This window comes from Coloeus monedula (genome assembly GCF_965178545.1).
Source record: "Coloeus monedula genome assembly, chromosome: 1".
Classification (NCBI taxonomy): Eukaryota; Metazoa; Chordata; class Aves; order Passeriformes; family Corvidae; genus Coloeus; species Coloeus monedula.
Genome location: NC_138781.1, coordinates 73606558 through 73630217, shown reverse-complemented (window position 1 = coordinate 73630217; position 23660 = coordinate 73606558). Strand labels below are relative to the sequence as shown.

The 23660-nt window shown below is 36.6% G+C and overlaps 1 protein-coding gene across 2 annotated transcripts in view; it reads left to right on the top strand.

The window, feature by feature from the left end:
* Window positions 1–23660, top strand: part of EXOC2 (exocyst complex component 2) — a 128008-nt gene that overhangs the window by 2251 nt on the left and 102097 nt on the right. For both annotated transcript variants that reach the window (XM_082291326.1, XM_082291327.1), the window contains exons 2-4: window positions 11785–11940; window positions 16625–16801; window positions 18233–18359. In XM_082291326.1, the coding sequence (XP_082147452.1) occupies window positions 11823–11940; window positions 16625–16801; window positions 18233–18359 (422 nt within the window). In that variant the 5' untranslated portion in view covers window positions 11785–11822. The remainder of the gene's footprint in view (window positions 1–11784; window positions 11941–16624; window positions 16802–18232; window positions 18360–23660) is intronic.

The following is a 23660-nucleotide window of genomic DNA, read 5'->3' as shown; positions in this document are numbered from 1 at the left end:
AGTCTAGGTTATTGAAATTCCAAATGAATTAATTAAAAAAAAGTAAATTTCTAAGTTTTGAACAGTAAAAAAAATTAAATTGTAGGATTTCTTGTGAGTACCATCAAGGGTTTTATGCTAGCTGTTAAAGCATTTGAGGCAAAATCGGACAATAAAGACATTAAAATCTGTAATTCATCAATTGTCTTCCTGAGGTCCTATTAGAAAGAAACTGTATCCTCTGATACAGTCCATTCTTTATTATGCTGCTCTTCCCACAGAAGCTGGACTAAAGCAAAATAAGTAGGTTGACTAGAAAGGCGGAGGCCACTGACCACTTTTATTAATCAAAACTTTCAGATACGTTACACCATACTTAATCCATTTCTTTCAATGTAGTGGTATGTTTAGCTGTAAATTCAGTAAGTCTTAATCACTGTACTTGAAACTAAACATCAGTTTGGAGTTATTTTAATTCTGCTTTTTCTGCACTTTTCGGCTTTCTGACTTCACTTTAAAAAAAAAATGAAACCAACCAGGAATGAAAATAAAAAAGTATTTATCTTGATAGGATGGTGACAGAAGACTGAATATAAAAGGTGTTCTTAAAAACACAGATTCTGACAACTAGGGAAAGTATCCATGAAATAATACACAGTTAAAGTTTTGTACACCAGGACAAAAGCCTGTGAAGCACATACAGATACTACCTGCATGTATTTTGAATGCCTGTAGGTCACTATTTATTTGTGCAAACAGTCAAAGAAAACCTTCTGCAGGAGAAGTCAGAAGTACTTCATTTTACAGTCATGGACTTGAAAATAGTACTCAGAAGACTGTACACGTTACAGTGAATTTATTTTCTATGTCAGTTTTTCAGACAGAGTGGAACCTACTGCCGTACTTAAAAGCCAGCTGAAGGTTCAAAATCCAAAAACAGCTGAATTAGTATCTTTTAGCAGAAGTCAGATGTTAGCTCTTCAGCTTAACTTTGACCTTCTGTCTTGGACCACCTACATTCTGTAAATCTGGGCTGTGCAACATTGTCTTTCAAATTACTTTTCCCAGGGGAGAAATATGGTGTTTGGTAATGGAGGGAATCTTGTTTGTAAAGGTGCTTGGACGATGAGGGATGATGAGACAGCACATGCACAGCACAGTCTCGTCAGATTCATGTTTCATCTTTTGTGCTGAACATGAAAGCAAAGGTCTGTGTTTACAGCTTGCAAAGTATGAGTTCAAAAATCTGGCTGATAAAACTTTTTGTACCTTACCCTGAAAATTATTTTAAGGAATTTCAATCAGCATTTCAGTTGAAAAGCATTTGGATTATTCTCCCAGTGTCAGAAGTTATAAGGAGAATGGAAAGGCAGGAGGGAGAAAAAAATCATTTTCATGATATCCTGGAGGGAAAAAAAACCTCAAAAAACCCGCTAAAGCAACTTCCCTAGAAACCAAGTAATGACAGAAGTGCCTGCAAATAACTATTAGTTGTGTGATTGCCATGTTACAGGCTTTGCATAGGGAAAGGTAAGCTACATATTTAGTATTTTAAACAACACCAAGTCATACACCTCACTCCTCTGGAGAAATTCTTTGTAATTGCACATTTTATATTATTTTGGAAGTATTTTGTGCTTTTTCTCCAAAAAGAACTTGGTCTGTGTAGCCTTTTCTTGACTACAGACGTTATTAATCTGCAGAAAGTATGTTGAGCATTTTCATTAGAAAATACTGTTATTACGCCTGGTGATGACTGTGAGAGTCCTTTGGTGAGTGGGAAAGCCCATGTTTCCTTTCTAATTTTGTTTGCTTTGTTTTTAAGGAAAACAAAGTTTCTGAGACACCAAGTCCTTAATGGGTCTGGTTTTCCCTTGACCTTAACGGAACTGCAGATTCTCAGATTTTCAGTTTTATTCTCAAAGGCAGAGCTTAGGCTATATTGTGCAGAAACCAGTGGGGTCTCTGGCAGTGTAAAAGTGTCTGTGGATCAGATTACAGTATAAATCAAGGATTTTTAGGTATATTTAGACTTAGGGGTTTTTTTCCCTTTGACATTGTTGTTAACCCAAAAGCGATATATCCCGTATTTGGAAGTTCATCAAAAAGCCTGCATTAGTTAGAGATTTAAGGCTATGCTAAGCAAAAGTTCCTTTTTAAATAGCCCCTTTTTATTGAGGACAAACTAAACTGATTTTTTGAGATACTCATAAAATGTCTCAATTAAAAAAGCAATTACTTTCAGTTTTCTATTTAAGAATTCTGTGAGTCTTGTGAAATTTGGAATTTCACTGTGATTTTAACAGGTGTACTTTGCTTCTTGCTGGAAAACTGTACATTGGATTTTTGGCAAAAAATTAAGAAGTTATGTATATAGCAGATGAGTTCTTCTCATGTTTCCTTAGCCGAGACAGCAGGGGAGATTGGGTTTCTCACAAGACAACCACACTACTCTGTAAGCATGATACCTCCATACAGGAGATGGAATTTTAGGTGGATGAGTGGAAATGAAGACTTAGAGTATGGAAGGCAAAGACACGCTTTTGCTAGAAAAATACCTGTGCATACAGTCTGTCGGGGAAGTACTTGAGTGCGTGTTGGACCATGCAAAGTGAGAAAAATGGTGTGGTGTATGGCTTGAGTACTTTCCTGAGCGAAGGCCAAAAAGAGGTGTTGGGAGACAACATGAAAAATACAAGAATCTCAGTAACACAAGTGTATGTCTCATCTTTTAAATATATTTGAAACAAAAGGAACTGCCAAAAAAGTCACACAGTAAATGTTAGTGTTGCAGTCCTACCTACAAGCATCCAAGTTAAAACTTTAACCATGTGAACTGTGTAATTGCAGTGGTTGTATAGTTTTTATAAAGAATATTGTGTATAGTTACAGGGCTTAGAAAAAAAATCTGTGGTGTCTTGTTTCTTTTCTCTAGAAAAAGAAATTTCATCCCTTTGGGATTCATTTAGTTTATTTTTCTGAACTTCTGGATCTTTCTGAATGCATTTGCATAAACACATTTGAAAGTTTTTGATGCTTGAAGTATTGTTTTCTAATTTCTGCCTGTGAATAAGATTGAAGGATAATGAGGTATGAAGATTTTTTACCATTTTCCTATTAACTAAAATGATGCACAAAAAATTAATCATAACTTTAGAACAAAAGACGGATGAATGGCGTAACTGGAGGAGAGTAGGATAATGACTTCTGGATGAAGCAAACGTTGCTGAATGCTGGAGGTAGAAGCAGATGTAGGAAGATGTGCTTTGTGAGAATTTAGAAAATAATGGGAGATTTATGACCATCTGTGATATGGTTTTGTATAAAGCTGAGTTGACTTTTTTACATGTATGTTTACATGAAGATGTTTAGGACTTCTCTTTACAATGTTGCTAGATTATAGTGATGTGTCACGTAATAAATACAGAAGCTTTTAAACAGTAGATGAATTAATTTCTTGAGAGTTGCAATGTAATTTATAATGAAAGTAGCAGAAATTTTGGGGAGAAACGTCTGTGTTCAAACTTTCTTTAATTATATTTTCTTGCATGCTATTGCTCTTTTCTAGGCAAGTCAGTATGACCAAAATAGACATTCAGAAAAGTTAAATTGGTTTGATTTGAGTCTTGGTAATGAATAGGTGCTGTAACATTGACTGTGTCAGCAAAAGTGTACATTCAAAAACTGGTATAAACCAGCAGGTTGACTTAATTAATTAATTGGGGGAATAAATTATCTTCAGTGTGAAATTACAGAACTTTGAAGCTAACATTTTTTAAAATGTATTTGATAAAGTGAAATATTTTTTTGGATTTTTTTTCTCAGCGCTTTCACAAAACCAAAAATATATTCCTTCAAGTTTATAAGACTGTTACTGACATTTGGATTATTGTAGTTTTGATGGTTTTGTTTAATAGTGGCACTTGGATATTGTCGTTGTCACTTAGGTAAAAAGATTTTGAACTGAGGTGAAAATGTGACTGTGGTTCTGGGCTGTCCAGATGTGTATGTATTAAATTAAATTTGTGCACTGGTGAGCTTGATGGGGGAGGTATGTGTAAATCTTTTTTAAAGTAGACTCACTGAAATAGATTTTATTAGTCTTCAAACGTTTTATTCATCTTTCTCTGTTTGAACAGGTGACATAATTGGTAGATGAAATGATTTTCTGAGCTGAAAGAAACAAAGAACTCCCCCCCATTTTAAAAGTCTCTGTTTATCTGTATTATAGGTTATTGTTGGGTTTAATCTATTTTTAGTGTTTTCCTATTTTTACTTCTTGCTGATGAGTTACAAACTGAATGTTGGCTCATTAACTTCCTTCAGATTGTTTATGGTATACGATGCTAATGAACAAAACTTCATTTTACAATGGAATGTTTTTGGAGAAAATTCAGTGTTTTGATATCATAGTGGCATCTGTGTGGTTGATTGTTCTTTGTGGGGAATCTCTCCCCTCTCCAAAGAAATAACATCTCAGAACTCCTGATGTAAAAATAGATCAATATATAGGTATTTTTCATGTTGTAACTGACAGTATGCTGTCATTTAAAATGTACAAGGAAATGAATTTATACTAGTCTAGTTTGGTTTTTTTTTTTTGACATGTGATAGATAGAAGGTTAATTGATGTTAAATGGATGCTTTGTTAGCCCTTCATCAGCTACTAAACTAGTACAGGAGGAGTGCAAATCATTACTACAAAAGGCCAAGGCCAGTATGTTTTCTTAGTGAGCTTTATAGGTCTTTTTTCTTATCCCTCCCTTCTTTCCCTCCTTCCCAACCGCACAAAACATAACCAGCTGTAATGATAGGAGGAGAGAGCAAGCAGCTTTTCTAAACACACACACACACACACACTCTCGCACTCCGGCCCCCCTCTTTCCTCCTCATACCTCAGCAGAGTGACAGCTTCTAGATGTTGCGTGCGAGTGAGTTCAGCTGGTGCTGTGTGGTCTGGGTGTGTGGTCTCCAGCTCAACCGAGAGGCTGCTAACAGGGTGGATGAGAGAGAGCAACACTGTTTACTTTAATTTATTTCGGATGCCGGAACTGTGCCCGGAGTTTCTCCCGAGCCGGGTTCCACCGTCAGCGGTGTCAATCCCTCGCAGCTGCAGCCCAGGCTGCGGCGGGCGCTGAACTCCTCTGCCGAGGGCTCTCCCAGCATCTGCCCCGGGTCCAAGTCTTTTAATCCCTTGTGACTCAGAAATGTTAATGGCATCGCTGAGTGCTGTGATTATTTTGTTTTCACTGTCAAGATACATCGCCATGAAGATGTACCTCGCTGGGTTAAGGAAAGTGGGACCTCTGAGATACTGAAGGGACTATGCGAGGACGGCTGTTGTGAAAGCAAAACTGCTGCGCTCATTCCTTGGTCACCCTAAAACTAAAATGTCTAGTGTGCCCTTTATGGCTGATTGGAATATTCAGGAGCCTTTTGAAAAAGCACAGGATACCACATGTCATTTAATACTCCAAGTCTTTTCTTTTTTGTTGTTTGCCCTCTCTGTTGCAAAATTTGCACATCTTCCCAAATTGGAATTGATTTTTGGCATGTAATGATGTCCTGTAGGTTAACATGTTTGTCAGTGTTAATATTGGCTTGAATCAACATGCCGGATATGACAGGGCAAGACAAATGAGGCTTTGTTTTTTCTGTGTGATGGTGAAATTACCCACTTTTTTATGTTTGTTCATCTTTTCATTATAAGTAGCTTAGTGGTGTTATGAAGAGTTTCTTTCCCCCTAAATGTAAGATTCGTGAGCACTTCTTGTTTAAATTGACAAGTCTTCTTTTATTATTTAAATAAACATGCATAGATTCTTAATATCACTTGGAATTTCAGCATTGTTTAGCTTATTCACTTCCCAGTCTTTTCTGGCAGGCTTGCAGGAATGGACTTTATATTATTAATGCAGTGTTGAAGGCTGTGGAAATTCTAGGGCACTGAAGATCTCCAGAGGGGTTAATAAATGTCAGTTATTTTCACAGTGCTGCTTTTTGGATGCTTTTAATTCTTGGTTTATGTAGATTGTCTGTCTGAATTTATATTGTTGGGAAGATAAAGCACAGAAAAGGTTGTAGCAGTGTTTTTTCATCGTTTTGTAATGGTTTTGAGTACAAACATCTAGGAAACATTTTGCTTTGTCGTTCTTCTTGGGGTCATTTGCTGTGTCCCTTCACTGACTGTCATAGTGTGTTGTACTCAGGACTCTCTGGGTTTTCTAGTGAAAACAAATTATTAGATTTATGTACTAGAAGCACAAGTTTGTGTAGTTTAAGGTGAAAAGGCCATCACCTACATTCTGGAATGTGAGTATTTATTGCTTGTTTAAAAAGGCATGTCATAAATCTTTTCATTTGGGAATCATTTAATTCCGTGATGTTAGTGTAATTCACTTATTGTTTTCAGGTTGGTTTTCTTGTGGGTTTTTTTTTTAAAGTAAACAACATCTGAGGCATACTGTGATTTGCACATGGGCAATGCTTTGCTGTTCCTGCCTCAAAACTTTTTAAATTGTATTCTGTCACATGTTTGAGTGAGATCAAATAAGTATCTGATACCTGACAGCTTAAATGCTTCCTTGTAACTTAGACTTTCTCGATGATGACAAATTGGATTTTTCTTCCCTCCCTTCTTGACAGCTTTGATTCCCTTTGCTAGATGACTATGGCACTTGAATTGACCTTGAGTCTGCCTTCCTCCAAAAGAATCTTTTAAGTTCATTGTCTGTGACAAAGCATCACCTAAATTTAATTAAACTGACTTCTCAGTCACTGGAACTATCTTGCTATTTTGTTTTAGAAGTCGGAAACTTTGTTTTAAAACACTTCAACTGCTAATTTTGCCCACTGGTTAAATTTGTAAGGTGGCAGCATATTGTTACTCATCTTCCAAAATTCCATGCCTTCAGGGTGTTTGTAGTTTTCTTTTGGGATTTGAAATTACCAGCCAGTTTAATATAATTCAATCCTGAACATTGTTTGTTCATGTATTTCATATTTTGGTGGTACTTCCAGAGTGTAGTTACATGTAGAAAGTAGTACTTTGCTTTACAGAACAGGTATGGCAGCTATTGGCATTTTACTTTGGGTTTCTGTTCTCTTTGCCATTGAAAGTTGAATGAGGAAACCTATGTAAGAACTCTCATTTCAAACCAACTTTAAACTGAAGGCTTAGAGAACTAAAAAAACCCCAAAACAAATAGATTTGTGCTTTCCCTTATGCTGGGCCATATTTCATTGCTTTATTATTTATTTTAAAGTGGCTTTTCTTAGGATAAAGAGAGAAGATGTCTTCTCTTTAGCAAGCTTGTAATGCTCAGAATTGTCTGGATTTTTTTATTTTTAACCAAACCTTGTGAGAGGACAGTTCATTTGAGAAGCTGGTGTAGAGACAAAGATGTTGTTTATGAAAGGCATTTTTCAAGAGGACTTTGTAGTAGGTGGTCTTTACAGACATTTTCTAACTTCTTGTGCTTTTATGACAAGAATTATGACAGAATAATAGAATAGTATGGGCAAGATCGTGGGAGCGGTCAATCAGATATCCATATTAAATTGTTGGGGAGATACTGTGAGGAAATTAAGTTTAAAATAAAGGGAGGAGAGAAATAAAGAGGGAAGGAGACCTCTGCTAATGTAGAAGATTGTCCATTGTAAAAAACAGTCTTGTTGAAACCTCTTTGTGAGTCTGGCTCCTCAGAGGAAGGATCTTGTATAGAAAACTGTCTTTCTGCAATCTCTGCTTGTCTGCATGAGAATCAGTCTTTCAGGAGGAGCGCTGTTATTAAATAAAATACTATTTTATGTGTAATACGTATTTTGTAAAGAATAGATTTTATCTTTAGGGAAACATACAGAATTGCAACAAAAGCTTTTACTTAGGTGGTTGTCTTGTTTTGTGAAATGAAAAAGTAATTTTTTGTCAGATTTGCCTTAACTATTTTTAAAATAAATTTAGGAACTTGCCACAGCAGTATAGTGGCTAGGCTTCCCAGTAAGCACCTCAGTCATGTTAGCTATTGACATCTGTCCTAAGAAGGAGAGGAAATATTATGAATGAATTGAAGGCTCCCAAGCATTTGCTTGATATTTATAGTAATGACATATTACAAAGAGTTCCACTCTTTGAAATAAATGAATACAATTGCTGTTCAAAAATAACAATAGAGCATCTCAGTGCAGTAGTGCTTTGCACAGCTTTACTGTGGTATTCTCATTCCAGTGAGGTATTTTAAAGCAATTCTGCAGTAAGTATGGAGATACTTTAGAAGAAATACTAGATCTCAGGAGGCTCAGCGTTTTTATTACATTTATTTAGCTCATCGTGAAGGGGGATCTAGTGTCAATTTCTGAAATCCAGTAAAATATGTTGTAATATTACTTTTGAGTTTTGGTATTGAAACAAGCCAATTACCTGTGTGCCTAGGTATTTTGAAAGCAACAATAGCAGCGATGCAAGGGAACTATAACATGGGGGCAAGGGAGGAGGGATCAACCAAATAATACCACACAAATAATGTGGCTACTACAGTAGCTTCTATTTTACTTGTGTTTCTCAAGGTTTTTTCCTCTCTGTATTACCTGATGTTCCTGAATATGGCTTTTTTACGTCAATGTTACTGATTAATGTTCCACATAAATGTTTACCAAAAATTGCTCAAAAATAAAAGAGGTGTTTTATGTTGACTAACTGGTGTCTAGACACATGTTGCTTCTTGCAGAAGGTGTTTGTGTGCATGGGAGGACATAACACCACTGTTCCTTTACAGCTGTTGTGGTTTTTTGAGCTCTGCTAAGGATCTGTGAGAAAAGTTGCAAGATAAGATTATGAGGAATAGATGCAGTTTGTTCTCCTCCCTCTTGGTAAAATTAGGGACCCAATTCTTCTCTAGCATCATTTATGCTCAGAACTCCAGAGGAAACTTCAAATTCTGAAAGGTCTGAACTTCTGTGTGTATGCATCTTGTACAGGAATAAACAAGACTTCCCTTGTAATTTCGTGTTCTGTTTCCTCCAGGCACTATTAGGTTTGGCAACGAGCGCTGGGAAGCTTATTTCTGTTGTGCTGCCCACTCTTTTGTCAGGCAGTGGTGTGGTGATGTAGTTTTGAATGCAGCACAGATGAGAGGAAAGCTGAGCAAACCTTATGACTCCAGGATTAGGGATGTTGACAGAAGATGAGGTCTATAATTTTCACCAGTGGTGAGGAAGTGGCTCAATAGTAGTGCAGATGGGGGGGTATCTGCATGAGAAGGCTTGGAGTAGGGAATGCGGGGTAAGAGGAATTACCGCAGTGTCGGGATTTGGAAGGAGGATGGAATGGTAACATCCTTCCCTCCCTGCTTGAACGGGTAAAAAGTCAGAGGGACAATCGACAGGATAGGGGCAGGAGACAGTTTGTCTGCAGGATGGGGACCTGGCCTCAGTTTTGAAGTGAGGCCGGGACAATCTCTGAGGAGAAGGCAGTTCTGTGAAAGAAATAGGAGTAGGGCACAAGCACAGAGCACAACCTTCTTTTCCATAGCTGGAGATTCAGTCAGCTGATTTCTTTGTAGTCTGCTGATACAGTTCTTCCCTTCAGTGCTGTTCTATCCACATGGTTATAGTCTGCATCTGTTGACTACTTGCTTCTCCAGCCTCAGGTTGGGTTCATGTAAAAGGTTCCAGTATTTTACATATAAGACTATTAAGAGTACCCATATACTGCTGTATAACTTAATTCCTTTTTCATTAGATTGTTGTTTGCAAAAAAAAAGATAAACCAGTGCTTTATTAAACACACTGTGTAGTTCTTAATGTCAAAAAATATTATGAGGTTTGCCAGGTAAAGATACAAAGGCAAACTAGATATACATTGTGTGTGTTATCATGGGCCCTTTTCAGCCTTCCTTCATACACTGGACATGGCTCACATCCTGCAGCTTACTATGCTCTTGCTTGTTCAATGTGAATTTGCATCTCTTACTAATTGCGCACTGTTCAGTCTGAAAAGTTCTCTGAAGATATTAATAGTTCTGTTGTGTTCAAAGTATCTAAATGCCTTTTCTATGTTAATGAATTTGTTTTCAAAAATAGCTTTGGAGATGAGTGATAGCATTTCTATTTTAAATATGTAAAACTAAGAAACAGACATTTAAAATCAGACGTATTTAGAGAATTGACATTGTTTAGGACCTCAATATTTCAGGGCATTGTGCAGTATTCTCCTATTCAGGATGCATTTCACACTGCCTTGAGGTGTGGCTGTGGGCTCTGAAGCTGGATCAGAAAAAAATGCAAAGTTTTATTGTAGGTGACCTATGCATCTGTGGTATGGACAGACAGAGACAGGAGATCCTGTTCTGAGGGCAGTGTATTTTTACTTTTAGCATGAGATCTTCCACCCAATTCCTGCCTTTTCTATTTCTATCTTCATTTTCAGTGTGTGTTCCAACTTTGGAATGTGACGAAAGAAACCAGTCAGCTCTAGTCAGATTCTTTGATTCTCATGTCAGATCTAGCTACTACCACTGAAAAATGTGGGGAGGCTGTGTAAAAGCATGGGCTATGTTGGTACAATGAAAGTATTTTTTATACGCAGAAGCAGAGAAGCAGCTGAAACAAGTATGTCTTAATTCTAGTATTTCTTAACTGCAGGTGCTTGGAGACTGCAGTTTTGCTGCAATTTGTTGTTAGAGATGGTTTAAAGAGTTTCTGGGTTTCATGGACTTGACTGTTTGCAAGTAAAAGTAGAAAATACATCTAAATTGAAAAAGCAATAGCTAAGAGCAACCTTAGGAAGCTTGGCTTATATTCCACATATTTTTTACCAACCTGAACTTCAGAAATGGTTTACACCGGAGTGTTGTATATGTGTAACTGAGGTTTGGAATGGTGATGGTATTTAGTAAGTGTTGTAAATATGGAGAAGTTCGTGGGATATCCTTCAGGTTATACATCATGTGTATCATCATATATATGTACTCAGCCTCTTATAGCATTTTTATAGCTGCAGAGCTGCACAAAGGAAACTGCTAATAAACAACAGGATTTTGTGATCAGTTGCATAGTAAACTAAATGTAGACCACATAACATGGGTACCATATTTGTGTTTGAGCTGCAGAGCTTATTAATGACAGAGCTAATTTAACTGGTCTGAGTTGACTCAATTTCAGGCAAAAAGGAATACTCTTCTGGAAATGGTTCTTTGATAATTTTATGTACATTTTTGTTAATATGTTGGGATATTGTTTGTTTTGTTGATCTCTGCTAGTGTACTGTTTGCAAGTCACGTTCTAATTTTCTCAGTGCATGTTAACATAGATGCTTTATACAAATAAGTGCTGAAGGCTTCTTCACATGGGACTGTCTATGCCAGTAAGTCTTACTTTGATGGAGAAGTTATCCAAATATGTAATCATAGTCTATTACTTATCCTTCCAGATTACCAGTTCTGAACTTTCTAAGGAATACAATAATAACTTTTAAATAGATGTTGGAATAGACTCATTTGAATTCTGACAAATGTAATTTGAAGTCTGTGTATATAGCTTCATTAAGCATTCTGAAGGTTTAATATTTTTCTGAATATACTTTCGCTTTCTTTCAGAAAGCTATATTTAATTTTTTTAGAAGTGCAAAGAAGGTATAATTGTTCTTTATTGTTTTATGACTGTGTGTCAAAAGAGGCTTTCAGAGTGGTGTTCCATATTTACATTTATATTTCCCTACCGATTTAGAAGAACAGATTGAAATGGTTTTAATAATTTTTTACATAATATAATTGGTGGGTTTTTAATTTGCTATTTCTTGATGAACAGATAAAAGCAGCTCAGATTGCAGTAACTGAACAGCCATCATGTCTCGAGCACGACAGCCCCCACTTGTAACTGGCATCTCTCCCAATGAAGGCATCTCATGGACAAAAGTGACAATTAGAGGAGAAAATTTGGGGACTGGACCTACAGACCTCATAGGTAAGTCAAAAAACCAGCCTTTTGGTACTGCAGAAGGTAACATTTTGGATATGATTAGAGATAAATTTTTTGCATGGTAGAATCGATGTTGGATGCTATGAGAAATGCCCTTTACACAAATATGCACTGGAATCCACGAAATTCAGGGGTGCTGCCCAGTGTGCAGCTAAACAGACTGACTGTACCTTTTTAGATGAACCCTTAATCTGACTCAGCATCTGGTGCTGAACATGAAGAGTGAATGCTTAGTGCAGTGTATTAGAGGAGGGTAGACATAATGAGATGCTCCTTTGTTACTTTCTCAGGAACTGAGAATTTCTGCATTGAAATTTTCATGTCAGAAGTGTTTTCAGTGTATTCAGAAAGTCCCTGGGGATTGCTATTCCTTGAATTAGTGTAAAGTCAGTTTGTGTATCTGTAGCAGTTATGACAAAGCAGGTTCAGTGATTTCGCTACAAAATAGATGAAGAACCCTTTTCATTTCTGTTTTGATTTTTAACATGGTAATTTCATTTGAATTATCATAGCTCTTTTGTTGAAGGAGGGGACAAGACCTCTTCACTGATTCTCCTGGTCACAGAGCTTGTCCATTGCTGCTCTGTTGCTTCCTCTTCAGGCTGAAACATCATAGCTTATTTAAATTTTCTGCATGTGTCCTTGGCCCTTCTTCTTACTCTTCAGCAAATTTCTTTTCATTTCATTACTAGTCATGGGTGACACATCTTGGTTGCATGCAGTGTTCAGGATGCGAATGCCCTGTGGCATAATACTGAACTTTCACTTTTGGTTTGTATTTTGTCCGTAGAGTTCTGTTTTCTGTATAACTCCTACTAAGAATCAAACTAATGTTTTTGTTGTTCTGCCTACTATAGTTCCATAATTAAATGCACGAGGATTAGTTGTTAGTTTGAGCTTGCCATCTGTGAATTTAAGGTTTTGCCTGCATGCATCTTGTCTTTGTTCATTGAATTTCAGCTGTTGTATTATAGCATCTGAATTACAGTGCATCCACTCAGTCTAATAAGTTCTGGCTTGCATTTTTCTGCAGTTTATGGTCTTCACACTGAATAAATTAGTATCATCAGCCAGCTTTATAACCTCTTTATCTTGTAATTGATAAATGTACTGAACATAAGTGATCCCGTCATAAACCCTGTGGAAACTTTCCTCAAACACTTCATTTACTGTAACCCTGTTTCTATCTTGCTGAGCTATTTATCCATTAGAGGTTCGTATCCTATAGCTGGTTCATTTTCTTAAGCCTTTCTAGAAGGACTCCATAAAATCTTCTGGAAATCCAAGTTAACTATAACTACTGGAATTTCCCTTATTTCTTTTTTAAGTTATGCCTATGTGTACTTCAGTAGTCATGTTAGAGACAATTTGTCTAATTTGTTGTGGAATCACGACTCCTCTGAAGGCCATTGGAATTTTGTTTGGCTTTGCTAGGAAAAATATTTCACTTCATGGCTGTAAACCAAGATTCACAAATTCCATTCATGGCCACCACAATGAGCTTTATGGCCAAGCATCAGCTACTACAGTTTTTCACTTCAGTTTGCTCTCTCTCAAAAGGGGAAGTAGTATTTTCCTGAGCTGCTAGATGAGGTTGCAGTACACTATAGAATCCATATTGAGAAATCCTCAAATAACTGATGATGTTAGGGGTGAGTATATGTCTGTGTATTTGTGTGGCTGATGTATTTCAATAGCCTCATTAGTTCATTGGTATGATCCTCTTAGAAATGATCAGTGCTACATTCTTGGAAGGAAGACATGTCCTGAACTGTACCTCAGTATTTCAGCTGACCAACTGCTAATATTTCTACTTATATTTCTTTCAGAGTAACATTGGTAACACACAGCTGCTAATAATTTTAGGCTTTGAGGTAAAAATAAATAATGCATTGCCTTATTTTTTCCTTAGCTCAGTTGTCAGATTTCTCCAGTAAGTAACTAAGGCCCCAGATATGTAAAGATTTCTTTAATGGTTAAATTAGGCATGTAAATACTCCCTGTGACTTGAATGGAAATACTTGTGAAAGTGAGGCTTTCTTTGTAGGCATGAGAGTTTGAGTGAGGTCTTTATAAAGTTTATATAAAGTTTGAGATGCATTAGTATAAAATGAAAAGCAAGAAACTTTTTTCTATATATAAACAGAGTATCACATAATAGAAGAATATTATTTTGGTTTCATTTAGGAGAGAGCCTTCTGGTAATCTCTTTGTATCTTTGAAACCAAATAAACTTTTTATTTTTAATTTTATAGCTCATGGTACAAAATGTCAAATCCAGGAGGTACCTGTAGCATTTGTGTTTTCAAGGTTTAGTTTGTCTTTTAAGACATTTGCAGCTATATTTTTCAGACATTGTAAAATTGTTGATATGTAAGCTTAACCAAAATCAGAAAGTCTCGATAGGAGTATTACTTATGCCTATTTATAGAAAGGCACATAAAAACTAGAAGTTGAGAATGATGTTCTCTGAGCTCTTTTGTACCATGCAACAGATTCAAATTAAATATTATTTAAAGGGAAGTTTCCTATTTCTGGAGAAAGAAATGTGGTAACTGTGCTATCAAAACTTCTCCCTCAACATGCCTTTATTTGTTTTAGAAATTGTGTTGTGCCATTACTGTGTTTCATGTGGTATATAAAATGTTGATAGAGACTTAACTTTCTTTTGCATTTTTAAGATACAGGCAAAGGCCATTTCCTGCCATTTCAGAAGTATTGGACCTTGTGATCTTGCTCTGTTGAGAGCTTTTGGAACCTCTGATGAGTAGACAATAATTGATACAAGGATCTTCAAACAGTTGTTCAATATTTTTTACGCTACTAAATTGCTATAGCTTAGTTCTGGATTTTAAAGTATTGCTCAATTTAACCATGAATTCAGAAAATACGTGGTGAAAACGTCTGTATGAATCATTTGGGCAAAGTATTTCTGTTAGCTCCTATCACAATCTTTCTTCCTTTAGAGAAGATGCTAGCATAAAACAGTAAGAGATGTAAAATTATAACAATATAATATAAGGTTATATTATTGCATATATGTAATATGCATCATAATGTATGGGCTTTTTCCTTTCCCTCTTTAAACTAAAACCTGACCTGGTTAAAATTTTATTACTAAATAACCAAAATACTGTTTTTATTTTAAGTCTTTTTGTCTGTATATCCTATTTCATGCCACTCCCCCCCTTTAATTCAGAAAGAACATTTAAGAAACAAATCTACTGTCCTTTCTCAAGTAAAATTATTTTCAGTTGTAATAAGATTCAGTGCCTTTCCATTTTTTTTTATTTTTTTTATTTTGTTTTCAAGATAGTTTTTGGCAGGGAGTAATGCATTTTTATGTCTGACAGCCATGAAAACTGCCAAATTTGTCTGCTGTGTCATGTCAGAGACTTAAATTGTGAGAAAAAATAAGTGTGAAGCTTTGATACTGAGCCACATATGCTGACCCTTTTCTGTCTCTAAGTATTTTCTAAATTGGTCAGAGCTTTCTAGAAATTAAAAACAAAAGGCAAGCCAACAGGGGGGAAACTGCTCTGCCTGACAAATTTATGCTCCAGTTCAGCCAGCACACTAGTACAGCCTTGTCCTTTCGGACATAAGGTAAAATGTTTCTAGCTACGGGTGTTAAATTTAAGAAGAATGTAATGAATTTGTTCTCCAAATTAGATACTAGAGCAGTTAGGATCTTGCCAGTTCTTCAGGACATCAAAACTCCAGCTAGGAATATGGAAATTGTTCTTCTAGATCTGAGAAAACAATCCATCTATTCCAGCATCCAGAGTCCTGATCTGACCAGAACCAATCAGCTGGTTGGTGATTTCTTGGCTTGATCAGACCAATTTGATGTGAAATCTCAGGAAGTCTTGGACCTTACATTAAGGTGCACCTTGACTCTTAAATTGTAAGAGGTGTTCTTGAACACTAAAGCTTGACATATTTTGTCACAGTCTTTTTCTGTGAAAAAAGACCTTCCTGTCATCCTTCTTGTGAGAAAGTGTAGAAGAGGGAATAGATGAGCATTACATGATCATTCTTCCATGTAACAAGGGCAGTTTATTCATCAGAATCAATCTTGCATTGTGGATTTTGTACAGGAGAGATTTGGACAGAATATTTGTGAATTAATACTACTTCAACCCTAACAGCCTTCTGTGTCCACAGAAGTACTGCTAAACAAATGAAGTTGAAGAAACATTGTTCCTTGTGAATATTTTACAGCATCTTCTTTTTTTTTTTTTGGTGCCAAGTCATACAGACTGAACTTGTGAAAGATTTGCTGCGTGCAGCTTTTAGAGGAAGTTTCACAGAAATACAATACTGAGCAGCAGTTCTCTAGTGTCTTGCAGACAGAAAATCTATTGTACTACATTAAGTAAAAGTCACACTAGCCCAAAAGTGGTGGAAGAGATTAAAATAAATTTCAAACAGCACTGCTTGTGTCTCGTGAATTGTTGCTGGGACAAAATACCTGCAGTCACCTAGGAAACATCTGAAAAATGTATTTGTGACTCCATGACTATAACTGACTGTAGGGGACTGGTGAAGGGTTATATATTTACATAAAATACATGAAGCATCATAAATGAATTTGCATTGCAGAATTTCAAAAGACACTTCTATTCACAGTAGTATATTTCTTTTTTTTTTTTTTCCTTTTTCCCAGGCTTAACAATCTGTGGGCACAACTGTCTCCTCACTGCAGAATGGATGTCTGCCAGTAAAATCGTGTGTCGAGTTGGACAGGCTAAAAATGACAAGGGAGACATTATTGTTACTACAAAGTCTGGTGGCAAAGGAACTTCAACTGTTTCTTTCAAACTGCTTAAACCTGAAAAAATAGGTATATTTCTTGTTCAAATCCATGTCTATTTTCTTTGCTAAGCAAATACGTGACTGAATGCCTCTTTCTATAAAATGTATATTTGAAATGGATCCACCTCAGGAAAATTTTCAGTTGTTTAGAAAATGCAGTGTATATCAATAAAATGTGCAAGTATATATATTATAGAGAAACTCAGGGTATATGTAAAATGAATCCTTTCTCAATGTCTTGATAAAACCCTCAGTGATGAATGAAAAGTAGCCCTTTCTTTAAGGAATAGTACTAAACTTCTAAAATTTTTAAAAATTTAATAACAGATCCAGTAATTACTCTTAAGTGTACTAGATAAATACAAAATCTGAGCCAGCTCATGAGCTTTACACCTAAATCCTGAGCTAGCAGTTTAAAGAAAGTTGAGTCCTCAGTGCCATTTCTTATTTGTAATTCAAACCATCCTGCAAAACAAAAAGTCTTAAGTATTTCTCATGAGATGTTTAACCATTGAAATTATTTTGCCAAGCAGTCTAGGACCTCTGCTTAACCTAGAATCCAGTCTAAATACCCTGTGGATTGAAAATGTTTCTCTCAGAACCCCTCATTGGTGAAGTTGGATAGTTATCTTTTCTAACGCAGGAGCTCCCACAAGAACTGGTTTAGGTTTTTATTCTCAGCCTTTCAGTGACAGTTAAATAACATGTAATTTCTCCCAAGGTGCACTAATATCTTAATAATAGAAAGGTGAAATGTGTAAGTGCAAATGTTGTACAGGGAAGCTTTTGGTGATGAGAGAGGAGAATTCATATTTGAAAGTATGGGGAAGTGGGGGGATGGAGTAATTTCTGGTGTTGAGTATCTGATGGGTATGTTAAAGGTGGGCAAGGCCAAGGGTATGACTGGCTTCATTTTCAGCTGAGATTCCAGGACATATTGTGCCTCACCTTTATGCATTGTCTGTGCTAAGGCATTGGAAACAAAGCCAGTTCTGTGTCCTTGAAGTCATTTATCTTGGTGTGTGGCCAAAGTTCAGTTACCTTTTGGATAGCAAATGGGGCAGAAGAGGAATCTTCCCTAAAATATGCAAATGAGAACACTTTCAATTAATTGCTCTTTTGAAAGTAGCAGATAACAAGATTTGGATAGATACCAAAATACTTGCAGGAATGAAAATACTAATACTTTGTGGTCAGGCAAGTGCTCCTAATGTACGTGAAACTGTGCACTCTGCAAGAGGGTAATGTTTGATGCCCAGCCATGAATACCTTTTCAGCAGCTATAATAAAATAATTTAGCATAATTGCATCCAGGTTGTTTTGCCATTTATCTTTCAATATATTACCTAGGCATGCATTTTATATTTATCAGGATTTTTCAAATTAATTCAGTATGTTAGAAGTTGATGGTGCTGGACTGCCCTTGTTGTTTTAAGGATCTGTGCTTTGTTTTCTCTAGGTATCTTGGATCAGTCTGCTGTCTGGGTGGATGAAATGAACTATTATGACATGCGCACTGACAGGAACAAAGGGATTCCCCCCTTGTCCCTACGTCCGGCTAATCCGCTTGGTATTGAGATAGACAAGTGAGTACCAAATGCCTTTAATCCACCTTTTTAGTGGTTTTCTCTATATGTGTCTTTGTGAATTCCAAGGAAGTTTAATGGTTTTCAGGGCAGGGAAGGATGTAAAAACTCATACATCTAGTAGCTGCTAGTATTCTATTTGGTACTCGGAGTTGTTAGTGTACATTGTATCCTGCTCCATAATCCCCTATTTTGGATCATCAATTAGAACTGTAGATAATCTAAAAGCCTGATATATTGAACCCCAGTGATGTTTAGATTTTGAGGATTGCTAAATAACCTAAGGCTTCAGATTTATATTTTGTAGTTATGGAATACCTACTGTTGCATTTGAGTTTCATGGGGCTTTTAAGGATGTTAGATTGCTATCTGTTGCTAAAATTGCACTGTAAAATGTGATTTATTATGCCACATCAGCTAGTTTATTTTATTGAAATACTAATACTGTTTTCCAGCCCACAGTCGTCTTTACTTTAGTTCTTAAGTATGGTGGAATTTATGACTTTTTTTTCCTGAAATAGAAACTTTATAGTGAATGATAAATGGAATTAGGTATCTTTAAATGGGACACTCTTTAAACCTGCCCAACTCTTAGAAATAGTATTAGGAGTACATCTGTCAGCTCTCCAAAACAAAAGGTGATTTAAAATTAAACTATTACTAAGGTGTCATCTGCTGAATACTCTTGTTTGTGAGGGGCAGTGCATTGGAAAAAATCTGCAATGTCCATTGTTAAATTATTCTGATGAGAAAGCTGCACTTTCCCAAAATCTGTATGGAATTTCTAGTGGATCCACGTCACTTTCTAGCCTCTGGCATTTCTTTCCTAGCTTGAATAGATATTTTTCTTTCTTTTCAAAGTCCTAAGCCTTTTTTTTGCAATAAGATGGAGATTTTATCTCTTTTTTTCTTTAGCCTTTGGTGTAACTTCTGGCAGATAATTCTTTCATGTCCTCAGTTTTCCAATCCGTGAAAAATGCAGACCTTCATACTATGGACAATATTCCAGTGTGTTACTAGAAGACTTTCTGTCACTCCTCCACTCTCCCTCCCCTATTTGTAAATTAAAAACCTAATAATCGTTTTTACCACTGTGCTGCACAGGCAACTAGTATTGAGTACTTTGTTAGCTGATTTTCTTTGAGTCACTACTTTGGCTGCTGGCATGGTTGGTCATTATTCTGTAGGCATGGCCAGGATTCCTTTATTCTAACTGTATCTTTTTGCATTTGCCTGTATTTCTGTGTTTGTTCCTTCCTTGACATGTCTGTCTTCTCATTCTAGATGACAGTGTTTGTTTCCTACCAATTATTTATAAAAAATTACTAGTGATAAAGCTGTTATTGGTGATGATACAAATACTGATGAAAGAGTAATTTGGGCTCTGGTAAAACTTTACCTACCAATGTTTTCACATTTCCTTCTCCATAGATTTGTTTTGGGTTCTGGTTTTTTTTGTAACTTGTTCTTTAATCCATTTGATGTATTCTATTGCATAAAGCTAAGTTTTAATCAATCTTATTGTAGCAAGTCTCCTTTGAAATGATATGTTAATAGTGATATGTTAATTTTGTCTTGTTACTTTTTCCAGTGAAACACTTAATCTCAAAACTTATATATGTTCTCAGACATTGTAAGAAGCAGTTGTGACTGGCTGACATTAAAACTAATTTTCTCTGCTTTAATTCTGTATTTCTTGAACCCTGCAACAACTTTTGCAATATTTTATCTGGGATTTAAGTCAAGAAAATTTGTTCTGTTGTATAGTCCTCACTCCATAGTCTTCTCACCATATGTCTTTCTATAAATACAGAGGTTATGACACAGTTACTTTTAATTTGTTCTGATATTAACAAAACTTCTAATGCCGTATTTGACTTCATAGCCAAAATTAATATTTCTTATACTTAAGACATTGTCAATATGATAGATTAAGAATTATCATATAAAAACTTCAGCAGCATCAGTTTAGGATTTGCTTAATTTAGAGTTACCTATTTGGATGTTTGTTAAATAGAAAACCAACCATGTTATATTTTAAATGTTTCTTCTGAAAGCATTAGAAAATGTATTACTGAAACATCTGGTTTTGTGTGAAAAGAAATAATCAGAAACATGTAAATACAGCTAGGAAATAACCTTTTGGAGGAGGGAATTAGGAAATCTTTGGGCAAGCATATCAAGCCTACTTCATTGTTCTTGAACTCCCAGGTTCATTGCAGGTGAAGCAGGAAGATTATGGCAAGCACCAGTTTGAGAGATGGAACAGTGATCAGTATAACAAGTAGTTGTGTGGAGGAATTGAGGGGTTAAATTGTGGAGAGGGGAAAGAGAGGAAAAGCCTGGTCTGCCCTCGTGCTATGGTTGACAGCGCAGTGTTAATAGTTCTGACTATAGATGAACATTCTGGGTTTAATTAAAGAGTGCCTTCTCAATGGAAAATCTTTCATCATTTTCTTGATAAATTGGAGCAATGTGATGTTTACTTCCATAAAAAACTCTGTAATACCATATAGTTTAACTAAACTCACATGTTTGCAAATACTTTATGTATGTGATGGGTGTATATTGAGAAGTTGTACAAAGTAGTGAAAGAAGGCAATTGTAAACCAAGAAAGAGAGTGAATAAGCAAAAAAGTAGCAATAACCATTACTAGATATGGGAATAATTTGTCACTAGAAGTGATAAAAATTGTTAGGATGCTTTAAAATGAAAGACATCCTAATATGATCCTAATAATACTGTTGTGTATGCAGATGGGACCCTGCAACGTTATGGATCTCTCTTTTTTTCATACCTTTGGCTTCTTTGAACTTTTTCTTTAAACATGTACAAATTGGGATGTATTTTAATTTTGAAGCTGAAGCATTTTGCACTGGTCTGACTTGGTGGGATTTACAGTCGTTGTAGCATGATGGCTGACACAGAAGAGAAAGGAGCACCTTGAATTGTGCAAATAGTGGTAAACAAAAGAAACATTAATCAAGAAGCTCAGGGAGAAAAGCAGTGAAAAATAGATGTGATAAAATGGAATATGAATAAACTATATAGGAGCACACTGAAGAGAAGGCAGAGGAAGGTGGTTAGACTACAGACTGAAAGAGAAAGAAGCCCTCCCTGTAAAAAGTGGTCATCAGGCATTAGCAAATGATACAGAAAAGACAAGCTGCAGCATGAGAATGAGTTCATTGTTTTTTGGAGGGGTTTTGTTGCTTTGGTTTGTTTTTTTTTAATATGGATTATGCTTGGTTTTAAAAGTTCCTTTTGTGGATTTTTAAACCTTTTCTTATGGTACTTTGTCCAATTAAAATGTGTTTAGAAATTAACTGTAGCTTGCGAACCATTCAGGTAGATGCTTTCAAGCTGCTGCAAATGAGACCTTGAAATAATAGAAAAAAGACCTTGTAAGTAATGAACAGAAGAGCTTCAGTACAGCATTTTGTTAAATTATTAGGCACGCACAGGGACAAAAAAAAGTTATTCAGCTCAGTAGATTGAAGATTGGAGTTTAATTGGGAATGACTGAGATTTAAGTGAAAAAAGGTTTGAACTGTGAATTAAGGGAAATATGTAATAGTGGGTCTGACATTCTGTTAATAATTAGAATACTGCCTATAGATATATTGTAGGAGTAACATATATATACTCAAAATACACACTGGAATTGTCTTTTCATATTCATCTTCAAATGTTGCAAGGTTGCAAAAAAAGCAACTATGTATATGCAGTCATCCTCCTGGCTGTTCTTTTACATAATCAAGATATTTTAAATGTTACATGTGTAGTCAAGATATTTTAAGTGCTACATGTATACATAATGTTCAGGCCATCATCTTTCAGCCTGCAAATTTAGCAAGTAGTAAGTATATTGCTGGCTGATAAGTTCTTGATATTTAATAATAATTAATTGCAGTTCTTGTGTCATATAACTAAGAATCTCACTTGCTAATAAAAAAAGTAATTTATATTGTAATGAAATTTGAACATGCTGGTTCTTGTGTTTCAGTGGTTGTGACCCTTGAAGTCACAAATGTATTTGTAGAAGGGTGTTTGCACATGTTTGTTCTCTTGCCTTCCTAGCAGTTGTTCATTCATCTTCTGAAACACAGAGCTCATCCAATCAGATAAGGGTTTTTTGGCATTGCTATAACTTAGTGCCTATTGTGTGTATGCTGTGAGGTGTTCAGTTCCCACCAGAAAATAGTTATTTAAAATCTTTGAGTTCTAGTTTTTAATTTTCGGTATGGGGTAAAGACTGATACAAAGCTTTAGCGTCCTATCACTATCTGTATGCTGACTTTCAGTGGAAAGTAGGTCTATGCCACCTTCCTCCCCAGGGAGTATTTCTGACTGTGTTATGCAGAGGTAACCAGGAACACTTACAGAAACATTGAATCATAAAATAGAATCACGGAATTGTTACAGTTGAAGATTTTCAAAGTCATCAAGTCCAACCTTTGACCAATCCTCACCTTGTCAACTGAGCCACATCCTCAAGTGCCATTCAGCCATTTCTTGAACACTTCCAGGGACAGTGACTCCACCACCTCGATTCTAATGCCTGACAACCCTTTTAGGGAAGAAATTCCCCCTGATGTCCACCCTGAACCTCACGTGGCAGAGCTTGAGGCTGTGTCCTCTTATCCTGTTGCTGGTTGCTTGGGAGAAGAGGCCGTCCCCTACCTGGCTACAACCTCCTTCCAGGCAGCTGTAGAGAGCAGTAAGGTCACCCCTGAACCTCCTTTACTCCAGGGTAAACAGCCCCAGCTCCCTCAGCCACTCCTCACAAAGCTGACTCTCTAGACTCTTCGCCAGCTCCGCTGCCATTCTTTGGACTCGTATCACCACCTCAATCTTCTTCCTGAATTGAGGGGCCCAGAACTGGACACAGCACTAGAGGTGTGACCTCAGCAGTGCTGAGTACAGGGGGACAGTCAGTGCCCTGCTCCTGCTGGCCACACCATTCCTGATACGGGCCAGGATGCCACTGGCCTTCTTGCCCACATGGGCACTCACTGGCTCATGTTCAGCCACTGTCAGCCAGCACGCCCAGGTCCTTTTCTGCCTGGCTGGTGTCCAGCCATTCTGTCCGCAGCCTGTAGCGCTGCCTGGGGTTGTTGTGACACAAGCAGGATTCAGCTTTGATGAACCTCATACAGCTGGCTTCAGCCCATCAATCCAGTGTGTCCAGATCCCTCGGCAAAGCCTCCCCACCCTCTGGCAGATCAATACTCCTACCCAGCTTGGTGTCATCTGCACACTTTTTTAGAGTACATTCGATTGATAAAGGTATTGAACAG